Genomic DNA, 15971 nt, shown 5'->3' with positions numbered 1-15971 from the left:
AGACAAAGTTGCACATAAATTACAGGTTGCTGCATGATTTTACAATTTGTTTGCATTTATGTAAATATGTTATAAATACCAATTTAGTGTGATTCAGAATGAAAACACATGATAATTGTCACTTTGTGTTTCCAACCAGACAACAGCCACAGCCCAGGGAGCTACTGGCTACGTGAAGATACTGATTATTATTAATTTACAAAGCTAAAGGCTTTCCAAAAATGCACAGATTTCTTGACTCGGTAGCTGACATCACTACCATAAATTAATAGCAAAAAACAAACTTTTTTAAAAATAATTCCCATACTTGAGTAAAAGTGAAGAAAAAGTTATGAACTTATTCATCATTTCTTCTGCTAAAACATTTGTCAGATAGTTTTTTTTAAAAATATATTTACATTTTTCAAAGCATTGATATACAAAAATCACAATATATTTTTCTTTTAATGTTTCTAAAAAGCACTATCAGATGAAGGTTTTACTATCTAGGCATGACCATTCACATGCTGCTTTCCTATTTTGGATTGGATTAAAATGTTACCTAGCGTTGATGAGGTACTGAGCCAAGCTGATGTTAGCAGGGGTCCCTGTGATGGTTATCTGCCGCTCAGACGAGCCCTCCATGGCATTCGCAATTTTGATCTGCGCCCCAGACATCTGGCGGATCTCATTTATTTTGGTTCCCTGGCGTCCAATAATACAGCCTATTAGCTAGAAGAAGAAGAAAAAAGTCTTAGTCTGAAGAAAGTGAGATTTTGCTCCACCCCCCACTTCTACTGCTCACTTCTGCATGGGTTGCCATAGCAAGAGAAAATGAAAGATTTGAAAAATCAATTTACTGCCCTTCCTGACGCAACCTGGACTCAAACCTGTCGCATCGGGATGACAGAACTATGACACTGAACACTGAGCTACTGCAAACCCCTATAGAAAAATATGTGGTGTCAATGTTGCTTTTGTCCTATAGCACATTAAAAACAACAGATGTTGACCAAATTTCTTTACAATTTAGCCAAACAAAATGTTAAAAAAACACTAAGAATAGCTTTAAAATGTAGAAAATATTAAAAGAACAAATACAGAAACAATAATACCACCAATTTAATACCATCTGTTTAATTCAAAATATAGGATTGTATGAGTGAATGGGGATAATGTTGGTGGATTGTTCGGTTAGGGTTTTCTGCTTTATTGGCCAATAGTAAGATAACAATTTAAATTTGGAGGATTATTGTTAGTGATAATAATCAGATTTTGTACTACATAACTGAACTGTGACTTATTAGTGTCCTCCATTTTTCTTGCTCGCTATAAAAGGTAGGTAATCACAATTAAAGGCATATTTTGTCTGACTGCAATCTTGTGAACAAGGGAATGGATTTTGATGAAAAACTCAGAAAGTTATAATTTAATAAACCATACAACTGACAATAAACAGCTATAATTTAACCAATTTCACTGATATTGTCCTACAATTTGCTCTGGTAGTAACTGAATGTTTGAGTAGAATCAGATCATGGGAAATTTTAGTTTAAAACTTAGGCATTAGGTGTATATGTAAGTCTCTCTTTAGCCTTACTCACATCATTAGGAATAGTGAGTTCATGAGTGCTGGCTGGTGAACTGGTGTCCAAACCTGAAAGAAAAATAAACATTTCAATTGGAAAAAGCCACTTTAATAGACCTTAAATAGTTAAAATAAATGTTTTGTTTGCTCTCTTTCTTGTGGCACATATGGGTTAAATAGGCAGATATTCCCCTCTCATAGAAAAGCCAGAATGATTAACTCAACTTAACAAATAGGCAAGAAATGAAGGAAACTATAACCCCGGCTTTGCCTAAAACACAATGCATCTATAAAGAAAATGTTCCAGCTAAGCTAAAGATTGTATCTCACTGTGCTATGACTATTGGAGGCAAGTTGGCCAATCAAACTTGACTCAATATTGTGAGAAAACATGCACATGTTCAGTTGCAGCTTCCCTGAATTATGTGTGCGTGCAACCAAGAAAACCAGTTGGACTTCCATCCATCCATCCATCCATCCATCCATCCATCCATCCATCCATCCATCCATCCATCCATCCATCCATCCATCCATCCATCCATCCATCCATCCATCCATCCATCCATCCATCCATCCATCCATCCATTATTTTCCGCTTGTTCCGAAGTCAGGTCCCGGGGGCAGCAGCTTGAGCAGGGAGGCCCAGACATCTCTTTCCACAGCCACTTCTCCCAGCTTTTCTGGAAGTACCCCAAGATGTTCCTGGGTCAACCGAGAGACGTAGTTTCTCCAGCGTGTCCTGGATCTTCCCCGGGATCTCCTCCCAGTCAGACATGCCCAAAGCACCTCCTGAGGGAGGCGCCCTGGAAGCATCCTTACCAGATGCCTGAACCATCTCAACTGACTCCTCTTGATGTGGAGGAGCAGAGGTTCTACTTCGAGTCGCTCCTCACCCTATCTCTAAGGGAGAGACCAGCTACCCTGCGGAGGAAACTCATTTCAACCACCTGTACCCGCAATCTCATTTTTTCAGTCACTACCCAGAGTTTGTGGCCATGCAGTAGGTAAGGGTAGGAGTGTAGACTGACTGCTGAACAGACAGATTTGCCTTATAGCTCAGCTCCCTCTTCACCACAATGGACCAGTACAGAGTCTGCAATACCGTAGACGCTGCGCCAATCCATCTGTCTGTCAATCTCACGCTCAATTCTTCCATCACCCATGAACAAAACCCCAAGCTACTTGAACTCCTCCACTTGAGGCAGAACCTCACCCTTGACCCAAAGAGAGCAATAACTTGTTTTTCATTAATTATTATTTGTCATTGGCAGAACTTCATAAAGCGTTGAAGAGGATGAAGAAGGGAATGGCTGTTGGACCTGATGTCACACACTGGAGGTTTGGAAATGTCTTGGAGAGATGACAGTGAGGTTTTTGACTCAATTATTTAAAGGGATTTTTGAGAGTGAGAAAATCTGAGATATGGAGGCAAAGTAGGCTGGTGCCCATTTTTAAGAACAAGGGTGATGTACAGAGATGTAGCAACTGCAGGAAAATTAAGTTGATGAGTTACACAATGAAGAGAAGAGAGACATCTGGGGGAGAGAGTTGTGGAAGCTAGACTTAGCTGAGATTTGACTATTTGTGGGCAGCAGTATGGTTTCATGATGAGAAAGAGCACCACTGATGTCATCTTAGCTTTAAGGATGTTGATGAAGAAGTACAGAGAGGGCCATAAAGAACTCCATTGTATCTTTGTGGATTTAAAAAAAAGCATAGGGTGTCAAGGGAGGAAATCTGGAGTTGCAGAGCCGTATGTTAGACTGGTACAGGACATATATGAGGACAGCAGGACAGTGGTGAGGTCTTCTGTAGGAGTGACAGATAGCTTCAAGGTGGAGGTGGGATTGCATCAAGGATTGGTTCTGAGCCCCTTCTTGTTTGCTCTGGTGATGGAGCGACTAACAGATGAGGTCAGGCAGGAATTCCTGTAGACTATGATGTTTGATGACGTGATCTGTGGTGAGAACAGGGGACAGCTGTAAGAAAACTTAGAGCGGTAGAGGTATGCACTTGAAAGAAGAGGAATGAAAGTCAGCCATAGTAAGACAGAGTACATGTGAATGAGAATAAGAAGGAGACAGGTAGAACAGTGAGGCTGCAAGGAGAAGAGGTCACCAAGGCATAGGACTTCAAATACTTGGGGACCACTGTCCAGGAAAATGGGGAGTGCGGAGGTGAAGAAGAGAGTCCAGGCAGGATGGAGTGGATGGAGAAAAGTTTCAGGAGCGATTTGTGACAAAACAGTAAGCAAAGGTCAAAAGAAAGGTCTAGAAGACAGTGTTGAGACCAGCTGTGTGATTTGAAGACAGTGGCAAAACGACATGAGACCGCACTGGAAGTGGCAGAGGTGAAGATGTTGTGGTTCTCCTTAGGAGTAACAAGGATGGATAATTAGGAATGAGATTATCAGAAGTACAGCACAGGTCGAACAACTGGGAAATAAAGTTAGAAAAGCCAGACTGAGATGGTTTGGACATGTCCAGAGGAGGGTCAGTGGGTATATTGGTAGAAGGATGTTAGAAATGCAGCTGCCCCGAAAAAGACAAAGAGCAAGGCCAAAGAGGAGATTTATGGATGCAGTTAGAGAGGACATGGAGGTAGTTGGAGTGAGGACAGAGGATGCAGAGGACAGAGTGAGATAGAGGAGGATGACTCGCTGTGGTGACCCTTGAAGCGAAAACAACTGAAAGAAGAAGATCAGCCTGGTTTTTAAACCTGGACATGTAGTCTGTCAGAGAAGAATTTCCACACTATTATGAAAATACTTAATCAAAGACGTGTTTGATACACTTATGGCAACACAGAGAATAGTTTCATATGGTTTGACTATAACTGCAACAACTGACTTTTTCGAGAAGAAAATTTGCTTCACAAGCTACCTTTCAAATGCTGTTCACCATCTAGTAAACAGAACCCAGTGAAATACCTAATGGTAGCCATCTTGGTTTGATTTGGAAGTGAATCATTTAGTTTGCTCTTATAAGCAAATGTCCAGCTTTAGGTGTTGCTCAGCTGTTGTTACTCACTCTGCTATGTTAGGACATGTTGAAAGCAGCACAATTAGAGAAAAACAACACATTTGTGATTAGGGTTAAGCTCTAAAACACAGTCAGAATTATAAGATGGTAATTTTTGATTTTGAAATACCGTTACACCATTTCATGTTGTTTATCTGTATGACACAAATATGCAGTAGTTTAATACATCATGTCCAATTGTGTCTTGCTTTTAGTCTTGTTTTTATTCTAAGGACTGATGACAAACACCTTTAAAAAATATAAATAAAACAAACATTAAACCAATATTTATAATGATCTTGAAGTCAATGAAACCTGGCATTAACAAATGTACCTCTAATTCATCAGTGTTAGGTAGGCTGACACAAAATTTCATGGTTTTAAAATTTTTAATCAAAGGACAGATGCCTTTTATCCAACAAACAACGAAAAACGTCCAAAGAAATTTTAAAAAGAAACCCTAAATCTAGCCCACATTAAGTTCTTTATGTTCTCCCCATTGATAATTTGGAACTTACTCTGTTAGTAAGATAAGCTATAAAAAAGAAAGAATCTTGTGTTGAGAAGTACAGACAACTTTTTTTTTCCATCCATCCATCCATCCATCCATCCATCCATCCATCCATCCATCCATCCATCCATCCATCCAATTTACCCACTTCTTCCTTTTTGGATTGCGGGGTTCACTAGTGCCCATATCCAGCCATCACTGTGTGAGAGGCAGGGTACACTCTGGACAGGTCTCCAGTCCATCACATGGCCAAAAGAGACAAACAACCATTCACTCTCTCACTCACACCTAGAGACAATTTGGTTACCAATCAGCCTAACATGCATGTTTTTGGTCCGTGGGAGGAAACTGGAGTATCCAGAGAAAATACACGTATGCACAGAGAGAACCTGCAAACTCCACCCAGAAAGGCCCCCGGACCGGGATTTGAACCGATGTAACCTGCTCGCTGAGAAGTAGTAGCTCTACCAGTTCCGCCCCTGTGCTGCCAATAACTTTATTTTGAAGTTTTAAATTAAAATGTCCTATTTTATCTTTACGCATTTTAAGACTCTACATACTGCATTTTTCAGTCTTTCACTTTTTTTTTTTTTGCACAGCTGTATTGATTAAATTACAAGCACTTTGTGCTCCTGTAATTTGAAAGAAAATTACAACTTATTTGGGGTGTAGGGTCGATCCACGTAAGCAAGATTATTCAGGAGCTTTTCAGAAATTATGTTCAGTACAAATAATAATGCAGCTATGCTACAATTATTTTTGTGAAAAATTTAAACCAAGCTATAATTTTCTTTCCGTTTTATAATTTTTATTAACGTGAAGGTTCACAGTATTGCAAAGCATGTATATTTTCCGTTGTTTGGAATGTGTGGATGAAAAAAACCTCAAAATTTAATTTTTAAAAAGTAGTCACATGAACACTGACTCAAGTTATCCAAGTTCATGCTCAATAATCCAGGTAAAAAAAAATCCAATGAAGTTCAGTCAGCTCATCTGGACAGTTTCTTTTTTTGTTGAGATGTTTTGTCGTTCATCCAAAGGACTTCATCAGTCCAAGGAGTCACAAAGAAACTCAGTCCCACAAGCAGCAGACTCATAGTGGACTAACCAGTTTGCTGGTGATATGTCCACCAGCAACCATCCAGATGACCTGACTGAACTTTGTTGAATTTTTAAACTGGCTTATTGAGCATGAACTTTGATGTTTTGAAACACTTTGGCTAAGGCTGCCTCAGATGAGTTGAAGAGGGAGAGGGCAGGCCCCAGAAACGATCTCATCACCAGAAAACTGGTTGGTCCACTATGAGTGTGCTGCTTGTGGGACTGAGTTTGTTTTTGGCTCCTTGGACTGAAGAAGTCCTTTGGATGAAAGACAAAACATCTTAAAAAAAAACAAAAAAACTGTCCAGATGACCTGACTGAACTTTGTTGGATTGACTAAGTTGTTTTTAATGTTTTTCTGTACTTAATAATATTACAGTATTTTTTTCAACTTCTAATACTTTTTTAAAAACCTTCGAAATGACTAATAGATGTTTTATCCTACTCTAAACTATTTAATTTTGCCTTCAATAGAAAGTTAAGATGACAAATTAAATAAGTATTGGTGCATTTCCAAGTGTTGTAGCAGTGTTTTCTTTTAAACTTTTCTTTTAGACTAGTAAGGTATATTAAACAGAGGCAGGAGAAAAATATATACATACAAAGTCAAGGGAAAGAAACAGTTGGGTCCAAAACATGCTGTGCCAAAAAGAGAGACAAGGTGCAAGGTAGGGAAACAGAAAATAAAAATGTTTCTTTGGAGACAAAGAGATGGAAACTCCTATAGGGTCTTGTGGGTACGTACCGGGGAAAGCAGGGGTGGTCTGTCCGAGGGGGGTAAAGGGGGTTTGCTGCATAGCCAACTGGTGGAGCTTGGTCAACTGCTGAAGGGTCAGGAGGGAAAACAGAACTAAGAGGTTACTGTTTCACAGGTCACACCAAGAAATGAACCAAAACTAGAGTGAAGAAACAGTGAGGAGAAGAAGGCTCTGACACAAGGTGGTGGAGGACAAAAACGAAGAGGAAAAGAGATACAAGGACAGGGTGATTTTCTCCCATGGAGGTAGAGCTCACTAATAATAATGTCTGCTTCCATGTCATTTTTCACATCCTCAATGACGTCTGTTGCTTTTTTGCTCATCACTTTCCAAGTCTTTCCAAACGGCACATTTGAGTCAACCTCTGGTTCTACATGCTTGTCAAGAGCAGCCACTCTCCTCAGAACATGATTACAGGTTGTCCGTCCCTTACTGTGTAGCATTTCTGTCCCGAATGAGGGAAGGCGGTTTCTTAAAGACATCTTCGCCTTTTAAGAGGACTTTCTAATGAGGGTGGAAGACGGGTGTCATGCCTGTACGTGAGTGATTGTACCGTCAGCCACCTCTGATCTGCCATCAATCACTGACCAATTTTGCATTAGGGGATCTGACACAAGGTGGTTCTTGAGTTGCTCTAACGACAAGGACAGATGAAGGCAGATTATTAACGTAGGCTTTATGGTCCACTTGAATTAAAGGGGTGTCTACATCAAAACTGTCCCAGCGTTTTTTGCTATTACTTTTAGCACCAGTTTTGTCTTCGATCAGCTCTTTCCAACAGCTGAGCTGCATTATGACCTTAAACTGAAGGTACACACTGTATGTTTAGAGGCCCAAATACTTCTAAATAACTGGTGCATATATTTTATGTAGTTACATGTCGGATAATATATTTAAAGTACAACATAACTTACATCTGGATGTGGTATGGCATACTGTCCCTGAATTGTGTAAGCCTACAAAGAGAAAAGAAACAGCATAAATTAGAGAAAGCTTTAACAAAAAGCATCACTAGCTTGAAAATGCATTTGAATGTGCTAAATTTGGCTCTTAAGGTTTGAGTTAATCATAGAGAACTTTGCAATATCTTGAGCAGTTACAAAACACAGCTTGTGCATAAATATAAAGTCACTTTATGATCTAAAACACAATAGTTTAAAAGAAAAGCTTGGTTACATATGTAAAATGTTTGGATTTTATTTTTCTAAAGGCAGCCATTCTTCTTTTAGCCATTCCCATCCATAAGAAGCAAAGCGATACCATCTCAATGTTGACTTTTACCAGTTTTTTTTTTTTTTTTTTTTGGATGAAGACTGCTTCACAAGTGGCACTGTGTCACACGGAAGAGGATGATTTATTTTCACTGCTCAAACCTGCCAATGCTCGCTTTGCCACTGGTTGATAAGGCACACGTATGCAAAGGTGTAGATAACTACAGATGACAAACACTGAGATAATATGTATCAGTGGTTGAGAAAAGCTGAGATTATGCTGCACATGTGGAAGCTTTCCAGTGTTCAGTGAGCAAAATGACCCATTTCAAAACTTAAAATAATTGAGTATATGTTCAACTTATCAATCCACTTAACATAAATGGAGAAAACAATAATTTTATAAATCTTGCAGCCAATCTATCTAAAACATTCAACATTATCAGCCTCAGTAAAAACAGGGTCATATTACATTAACCTCTAAAGAACTAATTAAAACTAGAGAAATCAGAAAATTATAGAGTTTAGGGGTTTGTTAAGCTAATTTATGAGAATGGATTTTCATCATATTTTTCAATCTTCTGCCCTTAGCTAGTTACGTGTTTCATCACCTCTACTGTTTCAATCGGTGTTGAGGCTTTTTTATTTCATAATTAAACCCTCAAGAACTGACAACTGAAAATACTTCAACTAATTTCAGTATTAAATTTTGACAATTGTATTCACAGCTTTATTTAGTTTTGGCTGTTTTGCAAGCTGGACATGTCAAATTTTAGAGTTTATACTTTTGTACATTTCGCTAAATTACCTCTATCTCAAAAGCAGAACACAAGATTACACTTCACTGGAGGATCTTTGACTGTGCAGTGTGGTCAAACCACTGATAACTGACATTTCAGTTGTTTTATTTGCAATTGTCAGCCTTTACATGTGCTATTTGAAGCTGCCTAGAGCTGTTAGGTCTTAAACTGCCTATACATTGAGTTTAAACCAGCCCAACAATGAACTTGCAGCAAGACGTAATTTCTTTGAGAGGGATATAAAGCACATGGTTTCACTTTCGAAGGTAAAAATGCCCTCGGTTGCAGGCAGCAGCTGATGCTGCAGTAAAGATCTCAGGTTGGCTGAAAGCAGAAACTAATGAGCCGTGGCTTGTTCAGCACTTACCTGGCCACCAGAAAAAATAACAGGAGTGGAGGCGGGCTTTGGGCGGTATGGGATAGTGGCACCTTTTGGTGGGGACTAGAAGAAACGACAGAGAAACGAGGCAGAGTCAAACTGCTTCATCATCACAACTATTACTGCTTTTTGTCTGTAGATGTGAAAGCACTATTTGGATGACTTTATCTAAAGTTAAACTTCCAGCTTGGCTAGATTTACAGGACGACACGATTGTCACCTGCTAACAGGTAAAGCGGGTGAACATGTGACTTTTGAAGTCAATCTGATATGAGATGGCTGCCACAGCTTACTGACCATAGCAAACACAAAAATGACTGGTTTGACAGATACTGGTTACAAGTTAGTGTGGTAGTAGCCGAGACTCATTGCCAATCTATACTCGTGAGTGCTAACTGAGATCTTCAAACATTTGGCATGCAAGGTGACAAGGTATAAGTATCCCTTCAAGCAGTGGTGGAATGTAACAAAGTACAAGTACTTCATCACTGTACTTAAGTACATTTTTTATGTATCTGTACTTAAATAGAGTTAAACGTGGGCACTTTTGACTTTTACTCCTCTACATTTTACTTTGTACATTTAGCATCTGTACTTTCTACTACACCATTTCTATAATGTGTTGCGTTACACGTTGCATTCATGTTGCGGTTTTTTGATTTGTTGTATAGTTTGAAAGTAACCAATGGCGAGAGGGGAGTTGGTCCATTGCATCACCGCAAAGTGGGCAGGTAACGTTAGACTCACCTTCAAGAAGAGCTGGGCCAATGACGTATATTCCAGTATATACAGTATGCCATTGAGCTGGGCGCACCCACAGCACCACTAACACACCCAAACTGGATTCCACTGTGAAGGGTCAGCCAGAAGATATGCACCATCCATGGCCTTACTGAAAGACTATTGAATGACCATTGAAAGACTGTTCAGTACAGCAGGACAGATTCTCTCTCCCAGAAGAACCAGACTGGACTCAAAAAACGTTGAGAACCAACTTCTTCTGAACTTGTACAAGACATTCTTGCTGTAATATTAAAATGTGTCAGTTCATGATGGGATAGGAGACAAGAGTTGTCTCCAAATGGCTCGACACTCGGGTCCAAGTTTTGAAAATGGTGTCAGGAAGTTAAAATATTGTTCACTATTGACCCATGACAAGGTTGATGGACAGTATTTTAACTAGAGCTGATGACAAACAGGAGTTGAAATGATCAGATATTCTTTTGTTAGGTCTAATGTTCCTTTTTTCAGGCAAATAACTTTTACTTAAATGTGTTTACTGCAGTTAAAATGACACATTGGTTTTGTTTTGTGTTAAATAAAAACTTTCAAAGATGTAATCATTCCTTTTATTTTGCTTAATGACATTTAACTCTGCAGGTCATCCCTGAAACTCTGACGCACAGAATCACAAGTCCAAGTGTGAACTGTGTCACAGAGTAAACACAATAAAAACATGTATTATCTGCAGCAATGTTCATTAAAATGACTCAACACTATTAATATATTGCAGAAAATATACATACACACTTAATGATATTGTAGACCATTGTATAAGGTAATACATTCAGCAAGCACTTTTACTTTTAATACTTTAAGTATTTTTAAAAGCAAGATCTTATTTACTTTTACTTAAGTAAAAATGTTAATGTGGTACTTCTACTTTTACTAGAGTACATTTTTGTCTGTTTATTTGCACTTTTACTTAAGTACAGTGTTCGAGTACTTTCTCCACCACTGCCTTTAGGCAATGTTTGTTTCATTTTTAAAGAATTTTGAAAATTGTAAGCTGTGTCACTTTACCTCCAGCATGACCACACAGACTTGTTTGACACACTGGATGATGGCTTCTGGGGTCCCAGAGATTGTCACTGCACGCTCTGTGGAGTTGGGAAGCATGTCCCCCGCCACCTGAACTTGGGCCCCGGTGGACTGCAGGAGACAGCGAGGGATTAAACAAATCATTTTTGCAGGGTTACTTTGTACAAGTACTGTACAGGCTGTGCTCTGCTCTCACGGGTACAACCTCTGACTTCTGAAAGAACACTATTCTCACCAGCCCTGCCAACTCACTACTCCAAGTACCGGATAAATATGTTCTATTCTTGCATTATAGACCCAGAAAGAGCATGAAAATTAGGATGTGATTTGATTTGACCCTCAGATGTGACATCTGGGGTAGCAACATGTTGCCTTGAAGACTTTTCTTTTGGCACCTCACCCCTTGCTACGGTTCTTTTTTCTCAGGCCCCATCTGTTGACATTAACCTGAGGGAAGCAGTGAAACACTATCCAACTCCATTCTAACAATAGAGTCTGTTTAAACAGGAAGTTTGAGTTCCTTGTGGTTAAGTAGTTGGCAGCAAATATTATTGGCTTACCTCCCTCTGGCTGTCACTTAGAAGGGATGATAAGTTTCAGTTTTAATTAGTCTGTGGCTTCTGAGTGATGTCTTTAAATTATGTGCGTACCTGACATACAGACTGGAACAACTCAATCATTTGTGGATAAGGGAACAAAACATTATCTTCACTTTTTTGTCACTGACACCATTGGAAAGTTGACATTTAGCAAAATGTCTCAACAAACATTATACGGACTGCTGATATGGATAATTGTAAAGATGGCCTGCTGTTGTAGAAACACAGTATAAAATAGCAGCAATAATTGAAGTCATAGGTGGACAGCTTTGTTGCACGTCTCCTCTTTTGCTTTCAATTAGCTATGCCAACCAAAGGCTAAATGATGGCATTTCATGAAAACTTACATTCACTGCATTTATGTGGAATTTACTACTTTTCGTATCACAACTACATTCATTTGTATTTACACACCTGGTACGCAGTAAAAAATGAACATACTTTCAATAGTAAATTGAAAATATATTTTCTGCATCAGCCCTACAAAACCTTTCATTGTAGTAGGGATCATCTGGTTTGACCGCTGAAGAACAGATCAGATTTTTGGAAGTGAGGTTCCATGTAAAGATTATGATCTGGTAATATCTTACCGGTCAAAGATAGCTCTTTGAAATACACCAGCTTAGAGAATTCTAGTTTTATTTTGACCAGATTGAGTGGGGTCATTTTAAACCAATTCAAATCTAAAATAAAATGGCAAAGTTTTATGTAAACGTTAGTTTATAAACGTTTACATCTCAATTAGATTTTTTTAAAATGATATGTTTATTCCTGCACCAAAAATGCTACAGCTCACTGCTCCACCTCTAATTAATTATTCTATACTAATTGCATTTAATGTAACCATAAGATTATGTGAATATAAAGTGAAACTGAGTAATGTAGAGGTTTTAAACAGCATCATACCTGCAATGGGATGTTAAAGTCATTCAAAACAACACTGATCCACTTTGGTCTTCGCCCAGCTCAAACTAGCTATTGGCTTGTGAATTTAATAAGAAAAATACTACGTTTCTCCAAAATGAGATTGTTAAAAGTGCTGTCTACAACAGGTAAGACATGACTTGTTCTAAATAATTCCACAAACCCCCATGTCTAAAGATCACAACCATTATTTTAAGACTTCAAAAAGCATTGATGTTTTTATTAAAACCTAAAACTTTACTAAATCACTCTCTAGAGACACTAAAATCAGTACATAATATTTAGTTTACTGGTACAGTAAAGATTTTATCTTTGCCTTCATCAACATACAAAAAGTGATTTGATAGTTATGTTACATCAAATAAAAAAAAAAAGTAAATGTGTGTATACGGCAGGTCTAACTGAATCATATTCTTAACAACCCAAGTACTGGTTGAGAGTACTGCCTGAACAGTAAATCCCAAAATGAATTGGAAGAAATGCATCTATGTTTGTGTTAATAGTCATTTATGTGTACAGTCTTAATAATTCACTGAAAAAAGTCAGAATCTGTTCATGAGGGAACCTATAAAAACAATTAAATGTTTGATGAGATGAGATGCACACAATTTTCTGTTTGTTTTACAAAGGAGGAAAAGTAATATTGAATTAGAGAGGATTTTTTTAAACATTGGAGGTTATTAGGACATGTATGAGGAATATTATTTTATACCTCTCTCATCTCTTTGATTTTGGAGCCTCCTTTCCCAATCAGAGAGCCACACTGGCTGGCTGGGACGACAAGCCTTAACGTGACAGGGGGCTTGCTGGTTGCTGGGCTGTTACTCATGGAATTGATTATGTCCTGGAAAACAACAAACAGTAATTTATGTAGCACAAATCTGACCCCAAACATTCAAGGTGCTTAATTGCTTTGGTAACAGCTATTCTTAAAACAAATCGATTGATGAACATGAAAGTCTGTGCAAATTATTGGAAAAATATATTGTTAGAGCATTTTCCATTTATCGAATGTGCCGAAAGCACCCTGCTTCTGGGATAAATACTTGCAAAAGTGTCTTCTTCTTTTGGCTTTTCTCTTTTCAAGGTCACAACAGTGAGTCATCCTCCTTCATGTCACTCTGTCCTCTGCATTTTATGTCCTCACTCCCAACTTCCTCCATGTCTTCTCTAACTGCATCCTTATATTTCATTTTTGTCTTTTTCCTGGCAGCTGCATTTCTAACATCCTTCTACCATTATACCCACTGTCCCTCCTCTGGACATGTCCAAACCTTCTCAGTCTGGCCTCTCTAACTGTATCTCCCAGCTGTTCAACCTCTGCTGTACCTCTGATGATCTAATTCCTAATCTTATCCATCATTGTTACTCCTAAGGAGAATCTCAACATCTTCATTTCTGCTACTTCTAGTTCTTTCTCCTGTCTTTTTATACATATTTCTGTCTCCAGTCCAGACCATACAACATAGCTGGTCTCACAAATGTCTTGCAAACATTTCCTTTGACTTTTGCTGACACCCTTTTGTCATAAATCACTCCTGAAACTCTTCTCCATCCACTCCATCCTGCCTGGACTCTCTTTTTCACCTATTTTAACACACTCCCCATTTTCCTGGACAGTGGACCCCAAGTACTTGAAGTCCTGCACCTTTGTGACCTCTGCTCCTTGTAGCCTCACTGTTCCACCAGCCTCCCTCTCATTCACACACATGTACTCTGTCATACTACAGCTGACTTTCATTCCTCTTCTTTCAAGAACATACCTCCACCTTTCCAAGTTCTCTTCCACCTGTTCCCTGTTCTCACCACAGATCACAATGTCATCTGCAAACATCATAGTCCACGAGGATTCCTGCCTGACCTCATTTAGTCGGTCTAACACCAGAGCAAACAAGAAGGGGCTCAGAGTCGATCCTTGATGCACTCCCACCTCCACCTTGAAGCTATCTGATCACTCCTACAGCACTTCTCACCACTGTCCTGCTGTCCTCACACATGTCCTGTACCAGTCTAACATATCCTGCTGTCCTCATACATGTCCTGTACCAGTCTTACATACTTCTCTGCCACTCCATATTTTGTCATGCAATACCATATCTCCTCCCTTGGCACCCTGTTATATGTTTTTTTTTAATCCACTAAGATGCAGACATAATTATGGGTCGCATTTCTCAGTGCAGCCACGGCGTGGAGGGATTCCGGTTTAGTGGCCTCAGGATCCATCTCTGCTCTTTGCAGATGATGTGGTCCTGTTGGCATCATCGTGCTGTGATCTTCTGCTCTCACTGGAGCAGTTCACAGCAGAGTTTGAAGCAACTGGGATGAGAATCAGCACCTCCAAATCTGAGGCTATGGTCCTCAGTCGGAAATGGATGGATTGCTCTCTTAGGGTCAAGGGTGAGGTTCTGCCTCTAGTGGAGAAGTTCAAGTAGCTTGGTGTTTTGTTACGAGTGAAGGAAGAATGGAGCATGAGATTGACAGATGGCATGGTGCAGCATCTGCAGTATTGCAGACTCTTTACCAGTCTGTTGTGGTGAATAGAGAGTTGAGTTGTAAGGCAAAGCTCTCTGTTTACTGGTTGGTCTATGTTCCTACCCTCACCTATGGTCATGAACTCTGGGTAGTGACCAAAAGAATGAGATTGCAGGCAGTTGAGATGAGTTTCCTCTACAGGGTAGCTGGACTCTCCCTTAGAGATAGGGTGAGAAGGTCAGTTATCCGGGAGAGACTCCGAGTAGAACCACCACTCCTCCACATCGAGAGGAGTCAGTTGAGGTGGTTCGTCATCTGGTAAGGATGCTCCCTGGGCACCTCCCTAGGGAGGTGTTATGGGCATGTACAACTGGGAGGAGACATCAGAAAAGACCCAGGACGCGCTAGAGAGACTATGTCTTTCAGTTGACCTGGGAACGCCTTGGAATCCTGTTCAAGCTGCTACCCCCGTGACTCGACTTCGGAACAAGCGGAAGATAATGGATGAACGGATGGCACAAAGATGCAATGCAGTTCTTTCTGACCCTCTATATACTTCTCCATCAGCACCCTCAAAGCAAAGATGGCATCTGTGGTGCTCTTTCTTGACATGAAACCATACTGTTGATCACAAACCTCTTGTCTAAGTTTAGCTTCCACAGCTCTCCCAGAACTTATACATGAAAAAGTATATTTGTTCAATTTTACAGAAATCTCTGAGGACATAGTAGTTGACATCCTTGTTTTAGTCACAAATATATATATATATATAAATATATATATATATATATATATATATATATATATA

At 39.3% G+C, this 15971-nt stretch overlaps 1 protein-coding gene across 1 annotated transcript in view; it reads right to left on the bottom strand.

Annotated features, from left to right (window-relative positions):
• The window catches only part of LOC119419011 (poly(rC)-binding protein 3), a gene marked incomplete in the record, with an annotated part of 64048 nt that overhangs the window by 659 nt on the left and 47418 nt on the right, over window positions 1–15971 (bottom strand). Inside the window, 7 exon segments of the mRNA XM_037686306.1 lie at window positions 542–711; window positions 1584–1636; window positions 6945–7023; window positions 7872–7913; window positions 9336–9410; window positions 11151–11279; window positions 13404–13535. Coding sequence (XP_037542234.1) covers window positions 542–711; window positions 1584–1636; window positions 6945–7023; window positions 7872–7913; window positions 9336–9410; window positions 11151–11279; window positions 13404–13535 — 680 coding nt within the window.

The sequence above is a fragment of the Nematolebias whitei genome, chromosome 13 (assembly GCF_014905685.2).
Source record: "Nematolebias whitei isolate Nwh7 chromosome 13, NemWhi1, whole genome shotgun sequence".
Lineage (NCBI taxonomy): Eukaryota > Metazoa > Chordata > Actinopteri > Cyprinodontiformes > Rivulidae > Nematolebias > Nematolebias whitei.
The sequence above is the reverse complement of the archived record's forward strand: the minus strand, read 5'-3'. Positions and strand labels throughout refer to the sequence as shown.